Below are 16,982 nucleotides of genomic sequence, written 5' to 3' on the forward strand. Positions count from 1 at the left end.
TCTTATTGAGTCTAGTTTCACATAGAAGAAACAGTGTAAGCAAAAGAATCTTGTATTATGAAATATTTGAATTTTTGTGAGATAAGGTTAGAATGATTTTAGAATCCATTGTTCTGACTTTGGAAAATCATTAAAATTTGTATAAAAATAATTATGGGTTAAAATTTATATGATTAAAATTATTAATGAGTCTATTTTCAAGAGAAACAAACGGTAATATTATCCGAATCCCGTACTAAGAGATAATTAATTTTTAGAGAAGAAGGGTCGGAACTGTCAGACAACAGAATAGGCACGACTTTGAAAAATTAAATGTACTTATTGGCTAAACCAAAAATTCTGGAAATTTTATGGTAAGAAGATATGTGAGTCTAGTTTTTGGAAAATAAATCGGATCTTAATTTGGAGTTCCTTAGTGCAAGATATAAATAATTTAGTGACTATGACTCGAGTAGACGGCTTGATATGAACATGAGTAAATAGTGGAACTATGTGAAATTTTGATTGTATTATCTTGAGAACATGTTGTGAGGATTGGTAAAAGCAGGTTAACATATTGCTTATTATTTACATATCAACTTACTAAGCTTTATAGCTTACTTTGTGTTATTTTTCTGTGTTTATAATGTTCCGAAGGCTTGCTCGGGTTGGAAATTGTCGGAGATCCCATCACACTATCCAGTTATGGTTTCGGTAATTAAAAGATTTCAAATTTTGGTTAAGTGGCATGTATGGGCTAGTTGGTTTGTTAAGTGTATAAGTGATTTTGGCTATTGGTGCCTATATGATTGAAATGTATTGAGCCATGAGATTTGGCTTGTTTATAATGTGAGGTTTGATATGTAGATGGCATTATAATTGGTATGAGATTGTGGTTATGTGGTAAGCTTTAGTAAAGTTATTGATGCATTAGTGGAAGTGTCAAATTGATATTCACGATTGATGAATAATGGTATTTATGTGTTTGTTTATATTGGTATTGAGAGGTTAGGTTGCAATTGAGATGATGAAAAAGAAATGGAGTATTTTAGGTCTAAAAAACATTGATTTACATGCCTTATTAAATTGATTTAAATGATGATTGTTTGGTTAAATAATAAATCATACTGATTTAGTATGTTTGTGGTTAGGCAAAAGTTTGTGTATGAATAGATGAAATGGTTGAATTGGTATGGCATGTTTGATGCAATTGTGGTTAATGTTTGATGCATGAATTTACAATCTTTAAGCTGCCTATTGTGTACAAAAATGGTATATTTTGTGCTTGTGTAGGGTTGACCCTTATGGTTGGCAAATGACCTATATTCGTCCACACGGTTGTTGACACAGGCATGTGACGTCTGTTACTAGAAAATTCTTAAAATTTCGAAAATTTTTATGTGTAACTAGTTTAGTCCCGAACCTTCTAAAAGCATGTTTTAGATTTCGTAGACCTATTTAAGGGACAATGTGATTTATGAATGAATGTGATATGATGATACATGATCAATGTATATGAAATGTTTGTATAATGATGTAAATTGTTCGGTAATGCCTCTTAACCCTAGTCCGACGACGGATATGGGTTAGGGGTGTTACAAAAAATGCCTAGATCCCTTCCAAAAATTCCTAGATTCCTTTTAAAAGTGCACCACAAGTTAACTGATTATAACATGGCTAGGCATGACATGACATACTATTTGGCGAAATCACAATGTGGAGAAAATCTTGTAACGACGTCGGCTCTGTACTTTTCAAACTTTGTAATTTGGCCCTTATTTGATCCCAGGTTAACTTTAGAGTTCACGTAAGTTTGTATTAAGCTCAGGAAATGTTTAAATTTGTTCTGAATGACTTATAAAATTGTAGATAATGATTTTCGACTTGAATTATCCGTTAAAGGTATGTAATTGTTCTGTTTGTAGTGTAGCACTCTGTAGCTTAGTCTTGGTGAGTGAGACGGGTTAGGGGTGTTACACTTTTAATCAATAATACTAAGTTAATAACACTCTTCATCACAAGTTTAATTAAAATTCAAACATATTTAGTAACAAGAATTTAATTGTTAAATATTAAATCATTCAAATATCATGTAAAATATAACTAAATAAGAAAAAAAAAACTAATGTAAAGTAACCTTAAAATAATAATAAATTTTCTTTCTAAAGAAATATAAGAAAGTAAAAAAATAGTGAAAAAGAAAACATACCAAATATGGTTTATATAAATTTCTTGTCATTTAAAATTGAAAAATATGGTAAAAAGCTTTAGAATTACCAAAAAACTTGAGTTGAAGTCTCGTTATAAGTAATTTTAACTTTCTTTTCGGTGAAGATTAATTTTATAATTTTATTGACAAAAAATATTGAAACACTTTGTCTAACCGAATGATTGAGGAGAGAGGTCAGATGTAACTTTGATTCCCTTCAACAATATCTGCTTTTATTTTTTTTTCATCCAAATGACCAAATCCAAATAGAATAAAAGAAATGAATTTGATTAATCAATAGAGATATTTACGATTTTTTTTAAAGTCTATATTTATAAATATAAGGAATATAAATAATATAAACTCTACTCTTAATAAATATTAGAATTATAATTGTCGAAACCTTTTTTTTTAAAATGGTGTCGACTTGGATTTTGAAAACAAAAACGAACATGGGAGTCTCCACCAATCTTTTATTAAGGTGTGATCGGTTCATCTTGAAAACGATTTTAGGTCTACGAATTTTGAGAAAATAGGTTCGGGAGTTAGTTACGCACGAGGAAGCGTTAGCACCCTCGTAACGCCCAAAATTGGCACCGAATTGATTGTTTAATGTCTTGGTGTCAAAAATTTGAAAAGATTTTAAAAGAAAACTTTTTAACTTGAATGAATTAAAATAATAAAACATTCTTATTTTAAAGAAATAAAACATCACATTCAGTGAGTTAGGGCGCAACATTTTTAATCTTCAAAATTAAGTTTGTCTTTTGATTTTTAAAACTCATGCATTTAAATTTCAAAAGGATATTTGATTATTTGGGCTAAAAGAGAAAAATCGAAACCCAATAAGTTAGGGCACGATCAATCGAAATTCCCAAATACAGAATATTGCCTTTATTATTTTTAGAAAAATCCTCATCTCGAGAAAACAATGTGTCATATCCAATGCGTTAGGACACGACGTATTGATTTCCCGATAATGAGCTTTTATGTTTTTTTATTAAAGAGCATTCCCGATTATTTAGATTCAACGAAGAAAATTGGAACCCAATATGTTAGGGCTCAATCCTCTCGAAAATCCCAAATATCGAATATTGCCTTATTTTGAAAGCCTTTGAACAAAAATAGTTTTAATGCCTTGATAAAACCAAATATATTTTCTTTTTAAAAAATGATAAAATGTTAATATACAACATAAAACAAATACTTTAATATGAATTATATATGTATATGTATTTACAAAATATGTATATATATAAGTACAATATATAAGTAAATTTGAAAATATGTGTATGCATATATTAACACATATATATAAGTATACATATAAAAAAAGAATAAAATATATAAAACAACAAAACTTATAATAATTGTCGAAACTATTTTTTTAAAAAGAATAAAAATTAGTTGTCGACTAAAAAACAAAAATTGGGAGTCGCCACCAATCTTTTATTAAGGTGTGATTGGACCACCTAAAAACAACTTTGGTCTACGAGTTTTAAAAAAAAACGGGTTCGGGAGTCAGTTACGTACGAGGAAGGATTAGCACCCTCGAAACGCCCAAAAATTGGTACCAAATTGATTAATTAATGCCTTGAAGTCGAGAGTTAAAAAAATGCGATCCTTAATTAAATTAAATCGTTTATTAAGACCTTCTCATTTTGAGAAAAAAAATATCACACCCAATGCGTTAGGGCACAACATTTTATTTTCTTCATGATGAGTTAGCCAAGAAAACTCCTGTAATAAAATTTAAGAAAATATCTAATTGTTTAAAATTTATGAAGAAACCGCAACCCTATACGTTAGGGCGCGATTTCTTAAAATCCCAAACATTCAATATTTCCTTTATTTTAAAAAATCTTTATCTCGAGAAATTAACGTGTCACATCCAATACGTTAGGACACAACATATTGAATTCCCGATGACAAGTTTTATTTTGTTTGATTAAAGAGCAATTCTCGATTGTTAGATTTAACGAAGAAAATCGGAACCCAATACATTAGGGCTCAATTTTCTTGAAAATCCTAAATACGAGTATCATCTCTATTTTGAAAAGTTCTATTTTTAAAATCGAGTAAAAAGATGACGTAATATTATAATATATATATATGCCACAATAAGTACAACAACAATAAATATAACAAATAGCATAAAAATAATGTATACAAATAAATAAACGAAACTAATTTACATAAAAAAAGGTAAACAATGGTATGCAAAGTATTAAATAAACAAGCAAAATAATATAAATGAAAACATAAATTAATAAACAAATGAAAGAACTAAATAAAGAATAAAGAACAAAAGGTACATAATATATACATTAAAATTATGAAGAATGAAAGGCATACATATGAATTTACATATAAAATTTATAGAATTTATATCACGAAATATATAACATAAAAATATATATAAAAAAGGAGTACATGTTTTTTTTTAAAAAAACATATGCATTTGAGTATTTTTTTAAAAAAAGAATAAATATATACACATATATAATTATAAAAAATATGCGTTAAAAGAAATAAATATATACATGTACATATATACCAATATATATAAAAAGAAATTAAATAATAATTATATTAAAATAAAAAAATATGCGCATACATATATAAAAAAATGAATATGTACAAGAAAAATAAAAATACATATATATACATTAAAAATAATTACATGTGAAAAATTATAAAGACAAAAATAATAATTACATTATTAATTAATTAATTTAAAGAGAAATATAAAAAGGGACTAAATTGAACTGCAAATAAAAAAAATCTGGGGTAAATCCGCAAATAAATGAGGTTTAAAGGACTAAATTGAATGCGCAGATTACATAAAGGGAGATTTTCCCTTCTCCTCTAAAACGGTGTCGTTCAAGTAGGGTTAAATTGAAACTCAAAATAAATTAAAGGGCGAATTTAAAAAATAAAAAATAAAAACCTAATTGGAAATATATTAAAAGGCGGAGGGGCCAAAAGCGCAATTTGTCCCTTCACTCAAAAACACGCGGATCCTAGGCCGGGTCGGGTTGGCCTCCCCAAAACGACGCCGTTTTGGCACCTAGGGAGGCTTAGTGAAACGGCGTCGTTTCACTAAGGCTATTTAAGCCACTAACTCCCAAAAAAAAAAATCATTTTAAGCCTTCTTCAAAAAAACAAAAAAACAAAAAAAACCTTCAAAATGCTCTCCTTTTCCACGTCATCCAGCATTCAGTCCGACCATCGACCGGTCATCGGCCACCGCGCCGGCCGCCGATCTCCGACGCCGGCACCGCCGTCTGCAGTGGCCGAAAAAGGGAAAAACCCCTATTTGGTTCCTTTCAACCTTCTAAACCCAAATCTGGGTTCCAAATTCCCAAAATCAAACCAAAAATACTAAGAAAATCAAGAAACCCTTCGGTTTCTAGCCACCGATCCTCGGGGGTGGCTCCCTCGGTCTTCTCGTGGCGTTTCAGAGTTTAAAGAAAAGATGATTTCTTTCCTTTTTATTTTTATACTATTCGTATATAGATGAAAAAAATGTGTAACAAAAATAAATGTAAATCAATGAAAATAAAAATCAACCTTGAATTGATTTCTGATCTTTCGGTATTGAACTCGCTGTTTTTGCTATGAAATCCACTGTCTTTCTTATTGATTTTTTTTTCGACCCCTATTACAGTACATTAATGGCCTTCTTATAGCCATAAAATAAAATAAAATAAAGAAACAAATAATGCTTGATATCTCTTGATCTGCAAATCTTTTGATTTTGTTTCCTTTTCTGTGTTCATTCCTTGTAGGTGAAGATTCGGCTACGGCGCAAACGGGCTAGGTGGTTACGGCGCAGGTGATTTAGAAACCCTAGGGTTTCTAATATTTTTTCGGGCCATTGTATTTGGGCCTATTTCGTTGTAATTGGGTTTGGGCCACTATCTGTTTTTATTAATTGGGCCATATAGGCTTGTCTGTAATGCGGGTCTTTTAGACCAGGGCAAAATCTGGCATGTACAATAATTTCTAAAAAAAAATATGTATATATATTATAAAAAATACATGTACATGTGCATGGATTATAAAATAAGGAAAATGTATATGTATTATAAAATATAAATGTATATATATTACATATAAAGTATATGTGTGTATTATAAAAAGTATGTACGAATGCAATGGTTATAATAATAAATACCATAGTAATCATATTATACAATAATAAGAGTAATAATAAAAATAGTAAAATAACTAATAATGAACAAGGGACTGAATCGAAACTAAACAAAATTTTAGGGTCGAAATTAAAAAAATAAAAAAAATAGAAAAGGACTAGATCATATCGCACATGGAAGGAGGAGGACCAAATAGGGAAATATTCCCATGCTGGTCAAACGGCACCGTTCCAGTGGGGCGCATGCACATGGTCTATGGACCAAATTAAAATAGAAAGAAAAAATGGCTAAATTGAAAATACATGAAATAACTGCATTAAAATCAAATAAAAACGGGGGACCAAACGTGAAAATTACCCATTTAAGGCCAGAACGCGCGGATCTGGCCCCTTTAAACGACGCCGTTTTGTTTATGTGTTAAATTAAACATAAAAATAACAAAAAATTTAAAAACCATTTTATTTCACATTTTTGAAACGTTTGCTCTGCTAGGGTTTTTCTTAACCCGTTTTTGCGCCGCCGTTCACCACTCTTCTGTCGCGGCTCCACCACGATCGGTGACCAGAGGCACGCCGAGTTGGTTTTTTAAACCCCTCTTAACAGATTCGAGGACAAAGGTAAGCCTCTCCCTCTTTTCTTTTTATTTTTTCCGCATGCACAGAAATTAAATAAAAAAACCTAAAAAAGAAAAAAAAAACATCTAATAATCACCTTAAAAAAACCGATCTTCGATTTGTTCTGTATTGACCTCGTACTTTTCGATTTTTCTCTCTATATTTTCCCCCTTTTCAGTGTACAGATTAGGCTTTTTATAGCCCAAGAAAGTACATTTTATTTTCTAGTTTTACAATATTTTTCTTTGTGGACTGTTAGTCCGTTTTTGCAGGTGATCGTGGAGGAGGCCGGCTCCGAGACGTGCGGCGGCTGGGGTCTGCTGGAGGCCATATGCTGTTAGGGTTTCCTGACCCTTTCTCTGCTATTGGTTTCGGGATTGGGTTAGTTGGGTTTTAGGTTTAGGTTTATTGGGCTGCTGTAATTTGGGCCGTTTGGATAAGTGTAAATGGACTCTGTAATTGGTTGGACTTTATTTATTCTTTTATTTGGTTTATGCATACAGGCCCGGACAAATTGGGCCTATTACACTAATGAATATCAAACTTAATGATAAAATTGTATTTGAATTCAAGTTTTGAATAAATGTTTAAAAATTATTTTAAATATAAATTATGTTTTAGATTAAAGATTTGAATTTTTTTTGAAAAACTAAAAACAATGATAGTTAATTTCAATAGTTTTATAAAGATATAAATTCTAAAAGTAAAATTAAAAAAATAAAATCTTTTCAATTTATAATTAGATGCCACTGTTTAATAAAGTTTAAAATAATATCTGAAAAAAAAAGACTCCTTACCATTTTTTGTAATTTATTTATTAACCATTTAAAAGTTGTCAAAAAAATTATTTTTAAAACATTATTATTTTAATGTTAAAAAATGTTAAAACAATCTTGTAAAACTAAATTTAAAAACAATTTGAAACACATACATTTAATTTAAATTATTATCTAATAAATTTATAAAAAATTGAGATAAATACTAAATACGTCTTTAATTGAAATAGTAAAATTGAGAGGATAGAGTTCATGAAAAAATAAAAAAAAATCCTTTAAATATCTTCAAAATATAATATTTACCCTTTTGTAAAAATAAAAGTTTTTTAATAAATTTCCAACTGAGTTGGGACCAATTGGAGGTGACACTAACCACTTGAAAGTCACCTACATATTTAAATATCTATAATTTTACTTAAAAATTTAGATAATATATGGCTATAAAAAATTAATTTAATAAAAAATGCACATCATAACTATAGAAGTTGTTATAAGTGAAAAATTGTTATATAGGTTAAAATAAAATATAAAAAATTAGTTCTACTAGAAACTTGACTGTTATAGCGGATGGATGTTATAGAGAGAACTAATTGTATATACATACTATTTATAAAGCACTTTATGTTCAAAAAAATAATTTCATAATTGAGTAGGTGACCTAGTTAAGAATGACACCAACACAGTAAAGTGTTTTATAAATAGTATATATATATAGCTAGCCTTTTTTATAACAATCATCTGCTATAACAATATTTTACTATAACAACCAAGTTTTTAGTAGAATTGATTTTTTATATTTTATTTTAACCTATATAACAAATTTTCACTTATAATAGCAATTTCTATAGTTATGGCGTATGTTCTTTATTAAATTAGTTTTTTATAACTATATATTGCCTAAAATTATAGATATTTATATATGTAAGCCTATTAATTATAATTTATTAAATAAAAATGATCTTAATTAAAATATTATTTTAATAAAATAATTAAATTTCACATGAAAATGGTCTATTAATCATAATATTTTATTAAATGGAAATAATCTTTAATGAGTGAAATTAAAGATATAAACTATTAAATTCCTTAATTAAATATTCTACGATGAATTTAGAATATTATAAATATATAAATTGAATACTTGAATTTAATAACTCATGATAAATTAATTAATTTAATTTGATAATTCATATTATATTAATTGTGATGAACTTCTTAATTAACTAAGTGAAATAATGTAAAATAAATATGTAATAACACGTACAACTGCTCTACAACTTTTAGCTTTGTTTATTTGATTTCCACGTTTTTTTTCATATAATTTTCAACTTTTTTTTATTTTAAAAAATTGATGATGTGAAGTTTATTGTAAGTTTACTACGATTATTTTTTATTTTATAATAGCTTTCTATAACAAATAAAATTATTATAGAGAGGAGATCGTAACGGTAAGAGTTAGTGAGTTACCGACATAAATGTACAATTATGCGGGAATTTATGACGAATTAGTAAATACCAATTATTTATAGGAAAAAGAGCTGCAATCCAATTTCCTCAATGTTGGGGCCATTTTAATTTAAAAAAGAAGGTTGGGCCTTTTATGGAGTTACCTTAGTTGACTTTACCCGAAGTGCGAGCAAGACGCTCATGGTTGCCTTGCCCATAACCAACCAAATTTAGCCCAAGTCAGCTACAAAGGAAAGCAAATGGGGCCTCTCAGTGATAACGACTAACGATTCAAAGCGGCAGGAGCGAGCGAGGGAAGGGAAGGGAAGGGAAGGAAAGGGAGGGAAAGAGAGAGATCTTCTTCTGCAAACTTTGGGGTTTTGGTTGGGATTGGTCAGGTCAGGTCAGGTCAGTGAGCGCTAACAAAGAAAGATGAAAACCAAAAACTCTTTTTTTTTTTTATAATTATTCTCGTTTAATACTACAATGAAGAGCTTTCTTTGTCCTTGAATTAAAATTTTCTTTTTTCGAAAAAAAAAAAGATGGCCAATTTGATTTCCTTTTTGGTGATGATTGTCTGTGAGAAAGAGCGTGTGCTTATTATTTGCAGGAAGAGAAAGAGAAAGAGGAAGAGACAGTGTGTGCGAGAGATTTATTAAGAGAGGATCTTTGTGAGATCTTTTGTTTTGAGTGTATTAGGGATTTCAACGATTTTCGTTTCTCAGCTCGAGTGCTTCGATTTTCTCTATGGACCGGAAGCTTGTGGTTAGTCTCCCCTTCTTAATTTATGAAAGGTTAGGTTTTTGTTAATGGGATTTATTTTTATTTTCTTCAATTTGATTAATTTTCTTTTCTTAGGTTTTGGGAATCCCGTGGGAAGTGGATACTGAAGGTTTGAGGGAATATATGAGTAATTATGGTGATTTGGAGGATTGCATTGTCATGAAGGTGCCCCCCCCCTTTTCTCATTTATTTATATTTATTGCTTTATATCTAGGGAAATCTGCAATTTCCTTCACTTAACTAGCATGGTTGTTATTTCTCTCTGATTTTATATATTCTATCTTAGTTATGTTGAAGATTTGTAGAAAAAACTGTAATTACTTGTTTTTTCTTATGCTGTTCATTGATATTAATGTTCTTTTTCTATTATATAGGAGCGATCCACAGGCCGATCTCGTGGCTTTGGTTATGTAACATTTGCATCGGCTAATGATGCTAAGGTAATCATCGGCTCTCTCTCTCACATACTCTTTTTCTTTCTCTCCCTTAACTTTAAACCATGTGATAAAGAAAAATAATGCTTTGTTTTTCATTTTCTATAGAGTGTGCTATCAAGAGAGCATATTCTTGGGGAGAGATTGCTGGAAGTTAAAATAGCTACTCCAAAGGTTTAACATAAACTTTAGCAGATACCTTTTTATTTAAAAACTTTTATGGGTTTATTATTTCTTTATTCATAGCTTCAATTTTTTTTACCGTGTTGACAGGAGGAGATGAAATCACCTGTGAAGAAAGTAACCAGGATATTTGTGGCCAGAATTCCACTATCAGTGGATGAATCAACCTTTCAGAGGTAATTAAGTGCAATATATGAATCATGGTATTGCTTTTCTTTTTCACTATTTGCTCTTCATTCTTTGAACATGGTTTATCAACTCTACCCAACAAACCGTGGCTTTGTCTTCTTGAGCTGTCTAATTGCACCCGAAGGGTAAAGAACAAATGATAAGTTAATTTGTCTGTTATGCGAAGATTAACATAACAGCAATATATTCTTCTTCGCAGACATTTTGAGGAGTATGGTGAGATAACTGATTTATATATGCCAAAGGTACTACTCCCTTCTTTTCATATGTCTATGTTCTGCCTATGGTTGCATGTAATAGCATTCTTGGTAGAGTTCTCTGAGATTATTGTTAAGTATGAATTTCACAGGATCAAGTCTCAAAAGCGCACCGTGGATTTGGCTTTATCACTTTTGCTAGCGCAGGTCAGTTTATCCTGTTCCTGGCATAGCACCTTTCAGTTAAATTTCTACATCCAATGGTTTGCATGCTTGCATTTGACCTTTGGGTTATTTTTTTTGGTGTCTACTAGATAAAAGTGCTATGAGCTATATTCTTATCTGTTTTTCTAATTGAAAATCTAAGTTGTACAGTTGAAAATAATTTATTACTTTTCAAACTTAGTTATGTATACTGGCTCTTTCCCTCCTCTCCTGCAGTCTGACAGTTAGAAGATGGGTAATACTTATTCATTTGTACAGGTTCTGTGGAGAATCTGATGGCTGATACACATGAACTAGGAGGTGCTACTGTAGTAGTTGATCGAGCAACACCCAAGGCAAGTTAAATCACAGCCAGTGCTGTTTCGTTTTAACAATTTACCTGTTTAGTACAGGACAAAGCACAAATTTGTTTTCATATCCTATTCCCCTGGGAGTTTCACATATATACTCGATATATGTGGCGATAATACCACTGTTTTGATATTATATTGACAGGAAGATGATTTCAAGCCTATAAATAGAATGTCACAGGGGGGATATGGTGCGTATAATGCTTACATTTCTGCTGCAACTAGATATGCTGCAGTTGGTGCTCCTACCTTGTATGACCATCCTGGCCCAGTGTACGGAAGTAGGTTCCTTACCTAGCAGAGGCTTCGATTTATGGAATTACAGTTTATTCATCTTATCCTTCTCTCCCTTTATGTTGAACTAGGAGGGGAGTCTAGTCGAGGGATGGGAAAAAAGATATTTGTTGGCAGGCTCCCTCAGGAGGCTAATGTTGATGATCTACGCCACTATTTTGGTAGATTTGGTCGTATACTAGACATTTATGTTCCTAAGGTAAAAGTGATAAAATACCAAGCAGCAATGAGAGATGAATTGAGCCATCTTATGAAGGTTTGTGTTCTCTTGTAATGTAGGACCCCAAGAGATCTAGCCACAGAGGTTTTGGTTTTGTAACATTTGCTGAAGATGGAGTTGCGGACAGAGTATCTCATAGGTCTCATGAGATTTGTGGACAACAGGTACCAGGAAACAAGCTTTTATGTTCTTTCCTCACACTTGATTGCCATCTTAGATCTGAGGCCTGGTCATGATGCTGTTACTTTTTATTCATATTTATTCTTATTTATGCATGATAGCATGTCAAACAGACCAAGTTCTTTGATAATATGTTTAATTATAACCTGTGGTAATAGCCATTTTTCTGGTTATGGGAATTAACTCTAGTTCTTAGATTATGCTCTGAAATTTTTAGGACTCAGTTATTATTTACCATTATGGATTAATTGGAAAACCTCAATTTATTATCTTAATTGATGTGATAACTGCATTATGAACTAAGGTTATCATGGACTCTGCATGCTTTTTTAATGCCAAAAAATGAAAAAGAAAGACTATGACCATGTTAAATCTGGAAAGCATAGCAGTTTCACTTGAAAAGGTTTTGAAATTATCTTGCAACAATTCCAAAGATAAAATAAATGGTTAAATCAAGTTAATTAGTCTTATCTGGTTCGCAATTTTTCCCAGGATTGAAGATAAAGTGTACGTTTACAGGCAAGCCTGCTTGTCTACAGTTACTTATGTTCTTCAATTATCTGCGAATTCTATCAAATGCAATAAAAATGTCATAACTTACGTTAATTTGAACTCTAATAATTTTTTTACACATGAACTTGCTATTCAGGTGGCAATAGATTCAGCAACACCTGTTGATGATGTTGGCCCTAGTTTCATGATGAATCCTGTTGGACCATTTAGAGGTTTTGGTGGTCCAATGCGCTCCTATGGTAGGATGTACGGAGGCATGCTTTTTGATGATGTGAGTATGCATGTGTGTTACAGAAACATAGTTCCTTCTCTTTTATTTCTTTAATTTTTTTTTTTGGGGGGGGGGGTGGGGGGTCGGGGGAAGAGTTCCTAAGTCCTTACAATGCATTGTGCAATTTTTATTTAGCAGTGGAGTTACGCAATGGGGGGTGCAAGGCCGTCGAGAGCAGATTGGCGGTACCGGCCATACTAAAGTAGCCTTGGAATTGGCGTGAAGATCTTCTTGGGATGTCAACTTTGAACAATCTAGATCATTACCCTGATATCATTATCAATATCTTGTATTCTGATTATAAATCATGTCGTATCAGCCATACATTTCATTGTGTAGAGAAACATTCAAGCTGAAGTATCTAATTAATGAATTTTAACATTGTGGTACCTATTTTTACCAAACACTTCCATCTGAAACTTACCGTCAATGGTATGCAAGTTACAAATATTTTGCATGGAATTGTTGGTATACCCTGTCATACATTAAGCTGGTATTTTTATGTTTCATCACTAACTTATCAGACAGTAAAGCAAATATATAAGCCAACCTATTCTAGTTAGTTGACATTGCAAAGCATAAAAGATGATATTTCCTTTAAAAAAGAACCAAAAAAAATCACATCCACTAAGAACAAGAAGTTGAAATCTGCAGTCTCCTGGACCATCGAATCTAGAAATCTTAAGATAATTTACATGGAAGAGTAGGGAAGCCGAGAAACCAGCAGCGAAAAAAATCCGGAAACAAATACTCCATTGGAAGCTAATACTTTATGGAAAAGATTTGAGGATATGGACATAAGATTTGCAAGAAACTAGAAACCATGGCAGGTGAAGCAACTGCTGAGAAAACTCATGCGGATATGGAAGAATGTAAACTTTGGTGAAGTCTTGGGAATCTGTTCATCCTCTTTTCCTGATATGGAACTCCTCATTTCTTGAGCTTTCACCTGAGCCGTTCTCAGCTTCCTCAAGATCTTATCCATTGAAGCTGATCTCTTCTTTTCTAATTTCATCTGATATTAAAATTCAGGAAAAAGAAGAGATTTTAAGAAGGTTTAAACAGTTGGATAGAGATAAAAAGTGACAAAAGTAGAAATCCTGTGTGCATGTGAACCTCTAGTTTACGTATGGCTGCCTCAGCTTTTGCCCTCTGCAGATTCTCCCAAGCACTGATCTTTGCTTCCTCTCTTTGCAACCTGTAAAAAATCCAAGTTAAGATCTTCTTCTGAAAAAAAAAGATCCTTCATATTTCTGGTACTTTAATTTCACTCAACTACTCCCCAAGTTTCTTTTGGATATTGATATTAATGCTCCCCTGAAATCATGCAGTTCTACCTAGGAACTCAATGTCGGAAATTTCCTGGGAACATTAAACACCAAGCATTGAATGACCCAACGTACCCTCAAATTAATCCAACTATGGTTTCCAGGGATGTTGGGAAGTGTAGTGGCCCCTACTATTTAATGTTACACGTCATAGGAAATTATTGGGACTCTAATATTATATGAAAGTAGTGATCTTGGTCCCTAATTGAACTAGTGAAAATTACATTTTAAACTTCATTAAGCAAAGCACAAAATGAGTTCATCGGATTTCAACTAATTGTGTTTATTATGGACTTCTCCTGTTTTAACTGGATGATGCAGGCAGAACTTGAGGAAGAATGCAATAAAAACATACTTTGAAATGCTTGTTGCTGCCTCTGCGATATCCAGAGATAAAGCAGAAGTTGGGGCGCTGTTTCGGTAGAAGCCTTCAAAATCCGGCTCGCCTTTCTTGATTCTTCTCGATCCATGCCTTTTTGACCGGTTAGTAACAGTGGCTCGCTTGTCTATCTGCACTTCCCTGATGTCCAGTTTAGAAGGATGATCATTGTTGTCCACAGCAGGAAGAGGAAGGATAGGGGGAGGTGAGTGGCCGAATGAAGACCTCTCTCTAGTAGATGAGTGGCTGCTACTGTTGTCCGGGCTCATTTGCGTCGCCATATCCCTCCGCGAAGCTACACGACACAGCATCATTTCGGCATCCTTGATTTCATCAAGTTTTTCATCTGCGACAATTTGATATTCAACATCAGAAGTTTGAAACCAACATGAACAGATATAGTCTTCTTATTACAGTCGCAGCAGCTCCAAGCCACAAACTAAAATGCAATATCAATTTGAAGCTAACGTTTTACAGGATCTATTAAAATTTAATCGTATTTCATTATCTACTAGCCTCCAAGGCTCTATGTTCCTCAAACTCGGATACATAAAAGAGAAATGAAGAGTTGGTGGAACAAAGTTCACCTACCAGATGCAGCCTTAAGAAGTTCATCATTTACAATTAATCAGTAATGATTAGATATTTAAAAGAAGTGGGATTGACTTTTAGAGTATCTTCTTTGCAATTTGGAAAAATTGGGTTTTGTGGGGGTTAGATTATCCTACTTCATGTAGTTGAACTTCCATAATCAGATCAGCCTAAGATGAAATTGCAAGCAAATGAAGCTCAAAACAAAGGAAGAACAGTAATACCTTGAGAGCTTGGCAATGAAGACTCACTGACCAAATCTGACGACCATCCAGGTATAATAGCAGATCGTGCTACATTACTATCACTCTGCACCATACAAGATTGATCGCCGTCAACATCTCCAGCAGCTGCGGCGGCTCTACAACCAAGATAATGAACGGAAACCCCATCAGCCATCAAAACCCCAGTTGAAAATGGAGACCCTGCCATTAAATTCCTCACAGTCCCACTCCCTCCACCATCAAGCAAGTTCATGGAAGGCGAGCAATTGGAGTAGAAAGCAATCCCAGGGGGCACAATCGGCCCACTTTTAGACTTTGGCCGCCTCTGGAGATGATAGTTTACGTTCTTGCTAACACCATAACCCAAAACAGGGCTACAAATCCACCTCTCAGCATCTTCCCATTTGGAAGGCAAAGTTCTTCCACTGTAAAAAGGTGTCAAAGATGAAGCACTGATATGTCTTCTGCTATTGCCATTGCTGTTAGCTGAACGCGCCACTCGCTCTGAACTCCAACCTTTTTGACTCACCACCGCCCCATTATCACGGTAATCTGAACCTCCTGGGCTTGGAAAAGTACCCAGATGGCTCAAAGAAACAGACCCTTTCTTCATTCACTCTCAATCACCCCCAACAGTCTTAGCCTGATACCTCACCCAGTGCCACAAAGAGCTAGACTTTGAACAGATAAAATTGATTATTCGGTTTGCCGGCAAGACTGTCTAAAAGGGTCATTGAGACAATGAAAGAATTTGTTTGAAAGCTGGTTTTTACTGTTGTTTGCAGCTAATTATATACCCCTTTCTTTTACATTAATTTATTATTTTGGGAAGCTATCCGATCCTTGGGTACAAAGATTTGTTTGCATCTAAGACAAGCCTCATGAAGGGTTGCTCCATTGAGAATGAAAAATGCCAAAACACAGCTTCAAATCATTGATTACAAAAGCTAAGAATGTTGACGAAGTAAGCATTAGACGTTTTTATCAGCAGTATCTGTCAAAGACAACGATATTTTCATCGTTTTTATACATAGTCCTTTTACTTTTTTACTAGTTGAAATCTCAGATACTCAAGTAAAACCACATGAATAAGACAACAGAAAAGCCACCCAAGAAAAAGGAAAAAGAATCCATGGGTGACCAACAAGAACAAGGAGGCCATATACTTGGACTTTGAAGATTGAAATTTAAGAACATTGTCCACACATTTCCCATTTTCATTTGTTTGTTCCTTGTAATACAAGAAATCACTTAATCTCTGTTTGTTCATGGGATTGAATATTTCTGCATCTTTACCTGCCATAATCAATAATTGAACTCTTTTATAAAAATAGAATATTTATATATTTCTTAATTAAAAAAGCATATCCAAATCAAGGCGGATCCAAGGGTCTTTGGTCCCTCGTTCTTTAGCATCGTAAGGGGAAATTTCATTTTAAT

At 32.6% G+C, this 16,982-nt stretch overlaps 2 protein-coding genes across 5 annotated transcripts; one reads left to right on the forward strand and one right to left on the reverse strand.

The window, feature by feature from the left end:
• The first annotated feature begins 9,348 nt into the window (after positions 1–9,348).
• On the forward strand, positions 9,349–13,409 carry LOC107945722 (DAZ-associated protein 1). Of its 4 annotated transcripts, none has more exons than XM_041107916.1 (14): positions 9,349–9,589; positions 9,792–9,946; positions 10,040–10,129; positions 10,339–10,404; positions 10,507–10,572; positions 10,672–10,757; positions 10,970–11,015; positions 11,120–11,174; positions 11,451–11,527; positions 11,688–11,823; positions 11,908–12,035; positions 12,116–12,220; positions 12,886–13,020; positions 13,159–13,409. In XM_041107916.1, the coding sequence occupies exons 2-14, from the start codon at positions 9,929–9,931 to the stop codon at positions 13,219–13,221; spliced, it is 1,071 nt and encodes a 356-aa protein (XP_040963850.1). In that variant the 5' UTR covers positions 9,349–9,589; positions 9,792–9,928; the 3' UTR covers positions 13,222–13,409. The 4 variants fall into 4 exon arrangements, with proteins under 4 accessions (XP_040963850.1, XP_040963848.1, XP_040963849.1 ...); XM_041107914.1 differs by having other exon boundaries at positions 9,356–9,589; positions 13,156–13,409; XM_041107915.1 differs by having other exon boundaries at positions 9,356–9,584; positions 13,156–13,409.
• Positions 13,410–13,583: 174 nt separating this feature from the next.
• LOC107945721 (uncharacterized) lies at positions 13,584–16,699 on the reverse strand. Its single transcript, XM_016879820.2, has 4 exons — positions 15,543–16,699; positions 14,704–15,073; positions 14,137–14,218; positions 13,584–14,035 (listed from the first exon to the last, which is right to left on the reverse strand). The coding sequence occupies exons 1-4, from the start codon at positions 16,153–16,155 to the stop codon at positions 13,835–13,837; spliced, it is 1,266 nt and encodes a 421-aa protein (XP_016735309.1). The 5' UTR covers positions 16,156–16,699; the 3' UTR covers positions 13,584–13,834.
• Between the last annotated feature and the right edge of the window lie 283 nt (positions 16,700–16,982).

This window comes from Gossypium hirsutum, chromosome D12 (genome assembly GCF_007990345.1).
Source record: "Gossypium hirsutum isolate 1008001.06 chromosome D12, Gossypium_hirsutum_v2.1, whole genome shotgun sequence".
Taxonomy (NCBI): domain Eukaryota; kingdom Viridiplantae; phylum Streptophyta; class Magnoliopsida; order Malvales; family Malvaceae; genus Gossypium; species Gossypium hirsutum.